Source organism: Nicotiana attenuata, unplaced genomic scaffold (assembly GCF_001879085.1).
Source record: "Nicotiana attenuata strain UT unplaced genomic scaffold, NIATTr2, whole genome shotgun sequence".
In the NCBI taxonomy this organism is placed as follows: Eukaryota; Viridiplantae; Streptophyta; class Magnoliopsida; order Solanales; family Solanaceae; genus Nicotiana; species Nicotiana attenuata.
The window spans coordinates 478,115-485,653 of record NW_017670678.1 but is presented as its reverse complement, the minus strand read 5'-3'; the positions used below and the strand labels follow the sequence as shown (position 1 = coordinate 485,653).

The 7,539-nt window shown below is 37.9% G+C and overlaps 1 protein-coding gene across 1 annotated transcript in view; it reads left to right on the top strand.

Moving 5' to 3' along the window:
* The first annotated feature begins 1,314 nt into the window (after window positions 1-1,314).
* Window positions 1,315-7,539, top strand: part of LOC109242199 (solute carrier family 40 member 3, chloroplastic) — a 9,762-nt gene continuing 3,537 nt past the window's right edge. The window contains exons 1-10 of the mRNA XM_019409056.1: window positions 1,315-1,695; window positions 2,000-2,207; window positions 2,303-2,366; window positions 3,954-4,078; window positions 4,244-4,333; window positions 4,417-4,593; window positions 4,692-4,766; window positions 4,985-5,086; window positions 5,175-5,286; window positions 5,365-5,511. Coding sequence (XP_019264601.1) covers window positions 1,565-1,695; window positions 2,000-2,207; window positions 2,303-2,366; window positions 3,954-4,078; window positions 4,244-4,333; window positions 4,417-4,593; window positions 4,692-4,766; window positions 4,985-5,086; window positions 5,175-5,286; window positions 5,365-5,511 — 1,231 coding nt within the window. The 5' untranslated portion in view covers window positions 1,315-1,564. The remainder of the gene's footprint in view (window positions 1,696-1,999; window positions 2,208-2,302; window positions 2,367-3,953; window positions 4,079-4,243; window positions 4,334-4,416; window positions 4,594-4,691; window positions 4,767-4,984; window positions 5,087-5,174; window positions 5,287-5,364; window positions 5,512-7,539) is intronic.

Below are 7,539 nucleotides of genomic sequence, written 5' to 3'. Positions count from 1 at the left end.
TGCGTAGCCTGAGTCCCAGTTCAACTGTTGTTGAACTTTGTCAATTTTGATGATGAAGGCACATGGCCTGAGTCATAGTTCGACCATATTTGGACTTTGTCAATTTTGATGGCGAGGGCTCGTGGCCTGAGTCCCAGTTCAACTGTTGTTGAACTTTGTCGATCTTGATGACGAAGGCACATAGCCTGAGTCCCATATTGTGGGTATTGAGTGCTGAAACTCGTTTTGGATTCGAGACCTTGAGCGGCTTATCCGTTGTCTTCCCAACCAGGGTATATAGGCTGTCTTGAGGCGACTCTCGGCTCGAGATATCTCCGTGCCGGTTTCTGACCGGAGCTTGTATGCCTTACAGAGACCTTCCCTTAGGAAACGGGGGAGGCTTCTTCTTCTTGTTTGCACTATCTGAGATCGGAGAGAGAGAGGGAGGACTTAGATCTTGATTTGAGATCTTCGAGTTCCTCCTCGAGCTTGGTGTTTCTTTCTTTTTGGTCCAGGGAAGAACTACGCGATTTTGCTAGGAAATCCCCACAGACGACGCCAAATTGTTTACTCAAAAGTTATTAATACCTTATGAGTATAAAACAATACGAATAAATCACGGGAAAATCATAGCAAACCGTAATAATCCGTTGGACCAAATGAAAGAAACGAAAATAAGTACTCAGGATTAGGGGGAGAAATATTAGAAGCCTTTATTGATAATATTGGTTTGGTCTGCCTCTCCATGAAGAGGTTCAGAGCCTTACAATGGCGTTCCTCTTGCCCATAATTTGGGTATCGTTGTCTCTTTTTTTCTCTCTCAATCGTGGCCCAGAAGAAGCCCTCCTTTTTCTAGGGTTCCCTCTCTTGGTATTTATAGCTGTGAGCTTCGTGAGCTGGCAATAAGTGGCCGTGATCACGTTGGGATTTCGCGTTTATGGTGGCGGATAGGCCATAGCCTTGCTGATCGAACCAGATGCGGGTTGAATATCGTTAATTCTGAGTGGTCGTGCCACTAATTAATCATGACTTAGCTTAAGACGGGATTAGCCTCGTTAATTATCGTGGGGTCGGATTCTGACCCATACAACTACTATATATTTTAAGAGGAAAAAACATACACACAAAACAAAGACATGTCAAAAGGCCAAGTGTAAGGAATTGAGGACGAAAATAGAAGGAACTAAAACTATGGGGAACATTTCACAACTCTAATCATAGTTTAGGGACCAATTGAACAACTTTCGGCAAGGAACAAACACGAGCCAACAGTTTGAGCAAGTGGGCACAGCATTGGAGCAAAATCAAAACACGTCAGCAGCCAAAATTCTGGTCTTAAGGCAATCCATTTGTGAGAGTTTTGAGTTGTCCGCCTCCTCTCTTCCGTATTCAACCAGATAACAATCCATTTCCTCTGAGATTTCCACAAATACATTGTCCACACACACACGTCTCCATAAACGAATGACCAAAACCAAAACCCTAGGATTTACCAGCTAGGTGTTTCGGGCTGCATGAGTAGTTACCGAGAAGTATCGGTAGAAGAAATCCGTTTCTTCAAAGTTGTGAAGCACTTAAATAAACCATGGCGGTTGTTGTTTCTCACGCTTTCCTTGCTGTTCGTCAAGCTCCGTTTACGTCGTCGTCTTCCTTTAGAATACGCCCTTGCTTCTCTTCTCGTCGATGGTTAACTGCTCCTCGTTTTCCCCCTCAAAGGTGCCACCTTTATGCTTTTATTTTAAACTCTTGACATTCTGAATCACTGATTTGATACTGTGTATGTGTGTGTAGGCATTGTGATTTTTACCCCTTTTCTCCAATAAATAGCTTAAATTTGGTCCAATTTTGGTACACATATTATCCGGACAAGAATGTAGCACTCGTATAGGATAGTGTGGTCATTGTTGATCCTCAAGGATCAAATGCCTGAGGAAAGTCAATCTAATTTACTACTAACCAAACAGAGGAAAAATAATGTGATACAATGCAAGAGTTGCTGAACTCTTTGGTTTTAATGCAGGGTTGGAAGTTTTAGCTCTAGATGTTCCATAAATACTGACGTCTTAACTGACATTGCAACTGATGAAGAGGTTCGGGATGATGTTGCAACTGATGCTTTCGGCTGTTCAGTACCTGTTATTCATCTCAAATCTGATATCCTGGAAACTGAAGCACTAAATCTGCTAGCTAAGGGCACATTTGTGGACACTCTCTTGACAACATTGCCTGTAGGATTTGTTATGATTAATTCTACTCAGTCATTTGACTGCCCCTGTTCCCATCTAACTATCACTTTGATTTTTCTATTATTGATGTTGACCAGGTCCTAACAGAGGAGGAGCAGAATATTATTGCTGCAACACCTGCTCATCCAGCAGGGTTATACGGTTAGTCTTTTCCTCTTAAGTGGAGTGGCATTTCATACTAGTGTGGTAGAAGCTTAACTTATGGTTAAAAGTGAATGAATTGCTGTCTGCTGTACGTTAAAATGATGATAAAGGCATAACCTCAACCTGGTTTGGAATTAACCAAATGATACTTCTGTGAAATACTAATACATCGAGAATCTGGTGCGGTCCTCTAGAAGTTTGTATGATATGAGGTTGAGGCATAAACGTCTAAAAACGGGCGCCCGGTGCACTAAGCTCCCGTTATGGTCTTCGGAAGGGCCGGATCACAAGGGTCTATTGTACGCAGCCTTACCCGCGGGCTGTTTCCACGGCTCGAACCCGTGACCTCCTGATCACATGGCAACAACTTTATCGGCTACGCCAAAGCTCCCCTTCTGAGACATGAATATCTATTCTTTTTAATTAGATTTCATATGGTTGATGGACTATTTGGAGTAACAAAGCAATGTCATTGTACAAGCTGAAGATTTGACTTTTGGGAGCTGCCTAAGAACTCAAATCTTTTATCTTCAGTAACGGAATATATATGTGTTTCCTACGAAAATTATTTTCCATATGCTTTGAGACATTAGTTTAACAAGACCACCACTACTGATGTTGATGATTCATGGAATTCCGTTAGGGGTCGTTTGGTAGGGTGCATAAGAATAATGCTGAATAGGGTGTATTAGTTATGCTGACATATTTCTTATCCATTGTTTGGTTTGATGTATTAAAGCATTGCACAATTTTTAAAAGAATTGTTTGTTTACAAAAATACACTCATAACCAGCCCATCACTTTATCTTTTTAAAGAAACATATGTTGAGGAATGTTTTATTATGAAAAGGTTTAAAAAAAATATTTGATTTCTCTACCTATATTGTAGTATAGAACTGAATATTTATTTATAAAAAGGAAATATATTAAGTATTTATTTAACTAATAGGGATATAATTTTATTTTTTACTTTCTTGGATTATTAGGCAAAGAAAGTTTGAATTAAAAAAATAAAGGCAAAATGTTGATTACAAGTGTATTCTAGTACGTTGTAGTAGAGTACATATTTATAAATTTACAATGAAGAAATTGGTAGATTATAGATATAATTAGCAGGAGCAATTTCAGTATCAAACTTTAAATCAAACTTGCATTAATATAATAGCATATTTTAATTAAGCATAAATTTTGAAGGGCAATTTTGTCTTTAACTAAGGTAATGCATGCATTAAAACCCATTGCATTATTAATACCATGGTTTCCTATGCATTAGTTATGCTTAGGATAATACCAAATAGGGTGTATAACTAATGCATAGGTTCAAAAAGTGTACCAAACAAGGTATTATTAATATACAAAACTAATGCATGCGTTATTTTATGTATTGCATCCTACCAAACTACCCCTTAGGGTGAAGACCCCCCCCCCCCCCCCCCAAATTCCCGCTGGCACATCACCATTACCAGGGCAATTTGTTTGATAAGCAGTTTGACTTTGAAAACATGACCAGTTAATGATTAGTCGAGTTATGCCAGTAATCTCTTATCATTTTATAGATTTCTGATGTCAAGTGCATTCGAACAGCTTTATATGCTAGTTGCCTGGCTGGGAATTTGGTGGAACAACTTTGGAATTTTGCCTCGCCTGCTGCTATTGCATTGATTCATCCTAGTCTTCTTCCTGTAGCACTAATGGCTTTCGTTGCTAAGGTATTAACTTTTACTTTCTTGGATAAGGTAAGATGTTTTATTAATAGAAATGTATCAAGAAGGTGTGAAAGAGGTTTAAAAAGAGCAGGACTTGATTAGAAGTTACAGGAAGACTAAAGGCTTGAAGATAATTATTTATCTTACATCCTGCTATACTTTGTACAGCTTGCTGTAATTGGTGGAGGCCCTCTGGTTGGCAAGCTTATGGATCACTTTCCGAGGGTACCTGCATATAATTGTCTATCTATAGTCCAGGTATCCTTTTCGGGGTGTGTCGCTATGGAATGGTGAATGCAAAACTTTTTCCTGAAAGTTTTCTAATACTTCTTTACTGTCAGACAGCTGCCCAGTTGGTGTCTGTTGGAATGATTATACATGGTCATACTCTTCATCCAACATCTGCATCGTCTTTACTTTTCCGTCCTTGGTTTGTTGTGCTTGTCCTAGCGGGAGCAGTTGAGAGGCTATCTGGGTTGGCATTGGGGGTCGCAGTGGAGCGTGATTGGGTTGTTTTGGTACTGCTGTTTGAACTTTGTTTTGTCACCTATGTCTCACTTTTTGACTACTTAACGGTGCTTGAGCAGTTTCCTAATTTTGAGTCATGTTTTTACAGTTAGCTGGAACTAATCGCCCAGTTGCTCTTGCTCAAGCAAATGCTATTCTAAGCCGTATTGACCTCTTATGCGAGGTAATAGGCAATTCAATGGCAGCTTATTCCCCCCTCTTTTGCAGCATAACGATTATGAACGATCTAAACAAATATATTCAGATGTTTTGATATTTTGTTTCTATTGGGTTAAGTTTATCAAACATACTTTACTTGAAATTTGCAGTGCTTGTCATTTAAGCTAAAAATTTGGTCTTTTATGATTTATCTTATAGCTCTCTTTTTTGGGATAATTGTAGATTGCTGGAGCGGCATTGTTTGGCATTCTTCTGTCTAAATATGAACCAGTTGTATGCTTAAAAATTGCTGCCGCTTTGATGATTGGGGCACTTCCTGTTTTGGTAAATCTTAGTCCTGGTTCTATTTCATTCTGTGATTTGAAGTTTAGAACACTGTGTAGCACTTAAATGTTATCACCTTTTTTACTAGGTATCTCTGACATGGCTAACCAACAAGCTTTCCTCTGGGGTTCTTGACCGTGCTGTGCAAACTTGTTGCAGTTGTTCCTCCGAGCGGTCTTTACTAGAATCTGAAAATATAGGTATCTTCTCTTGAGTTGAGTTACAATGAAGGTGGAAATAGAGTTTACTTTTATACTAAGCCTGTTGTTTGTTTTCAGTGAGAGTGGGTCTGGAAGCTATAAAGCATGGATGGTTTGAATATGTCAAACAACCCGTTCTTCCAGCAAGCATAGCCTATGTGCTTTTATACTTCAATGTTGTTCTTGCACCTGGTGGTTTAATGACAGCATTCTTAACACAGCAAGGTAATTTCTGCATTCTAGACTCGTGATATTCTCACCTTGAGATTTTGCTGGTGTCACTAATTGGATTTTGATAATGTTGCTAGTCTTAATAAACCTACCATTGGCTATAATGATGGCTTTCTTGGTGTCTCTAAAGCATGGTTGTTTTGGATATGATGATGGTTTACTTGGTGGCTCTAAATGAAAACTGATTTGAGATGTATGATCATCTATTTGACTCTTACAGTGTGCTGAATCTTACCACTTCATGAAACAAGTTACAAGATCATAGAAAGTGCTCAAACATTAGGGTAGACAACCTGGATTGGTTTGTTGGACCATGACCTATAAGAAATTAAAAAGTTTGAGTTGAATCAATGCTTTTGTTTGTTTGAACTGTTGATTATTATTTCACCAATTTGAAATTTATATGGTATTTATGAGCTATCCTGGTTTGTCACAGCCCTTGAGGTCTTGAAGAAATTACAGTTAATCCTATTTTTGGAGAGAAACTCATATCAATGAAGTGTACTTTTTGTCGTGGGATACTAATATACCATATAGAAGGGATGTTCTTAGAAAGAAACGGAATGTTTAACCTTCTTTATTTGTAGACTAAGTTGTTACTGACCAGGAACCTAAAAAAATATTTAGCTGTTGATGTTATAACGTTTTATTTTTTTTATTTTACTTGTTTTATGGATGAGGATTATGATGATTTCGTCGTAAAATCCTTCTAATGCCATAAGATATCCTATTAACAAGTAGCCTAAACTCTACCCCATGATAACTTGAGATAGTCCCCATCTTTATTTCTAGCTATTTCTCTTGTAGTAATGTATTTAATATCTGGGGAAAGAATGTGAGTTGACTCAAAACTTTAAGACAACATCTTTAAATCTCTTCGGATTCCCTTATTGAATATGGGATATTACACGAGCATCTTGATTTTGGGGTTTATATGTGGACTTTAATTTTATTAACACCCTTATGCATTTTTAATTGATTTTGGGTTGGCATGTGTACTTATTGCAAAGTTATGAGTGTCAGAACAGGTATGCCAAAGCTTGGTCTTTATATGAGCATCCAACAGCTTAGGACAGTAGGTTGAGTAATTCAAGACTTTTGTAACTCCTTTTTAGGACATTGTATAACTCTTCCCACTTAACAATAAAATAGCTCTATGAATTCATAGACGGTTTCTCGTACCCTCAGAGTAGACGGAATGCTCCTATATTAACCAGATTTTCCAAGAAAATTATCCATTACAAGAGGTGGCCAAACGGTCAATGTGGGTAAAACCATGGGAGAAAAGACTATGCTGCCTAAGCCTTGGTGAGTAGAGTTACATGGTGCTTGTGCTGGTAGGAGGTAGCAGGTACGCGTGGGAATAATCGAGATTGTGCAAGATGGCCTGAACACCACTGTTATAAAAAAAATCAATTACAAGAAGGAAATAATTAAATACTAAAATTTTAAAAATCCTTAGTGATTGCAATGTTGGCTTAAAAATTCATGTCTAATCCTTTGATCTGCACAGCACCGTGTGTAGACATGTGATTTTTGACCCTCCCCAAGATTTTTCATATTTTAGCACGTAAAAATTTAATTTAGGCCTAATATCGCTATCTCAACTAATTTTGACTTTTTTACTTTATTTTATTATAAGAAAATGAAAATTACAAAAAAATAGTTTCATTAACGTTTTGTAGTCATTTTTAATCTTGAAAAAAATACCAAAAATAGTTTTGTTTTAGCGGCCAGTCTTATTTTAACACTTATTTTACTTAAGTAGGACTAATTAATAAATGAGATCGTATTTTAGTCTCGTTACGGAGAAAGAATAAAACTTGGGCTCGAGCAACCCATTTTTAGGCCTAATTTTTTGACCTAGCCCGTAATTCCCAAGACCATAATTCCTAGGCCCTAACCTAAAAAGCCCTATAAAACAATTAGACTATAAGACCCCTAGACCCTAGAGAGAGACTAAGGAGCGCCGTTTTTCACACGAGGAGACTCCCATCAACTTTTGCTCCTTCTTCTTCATTT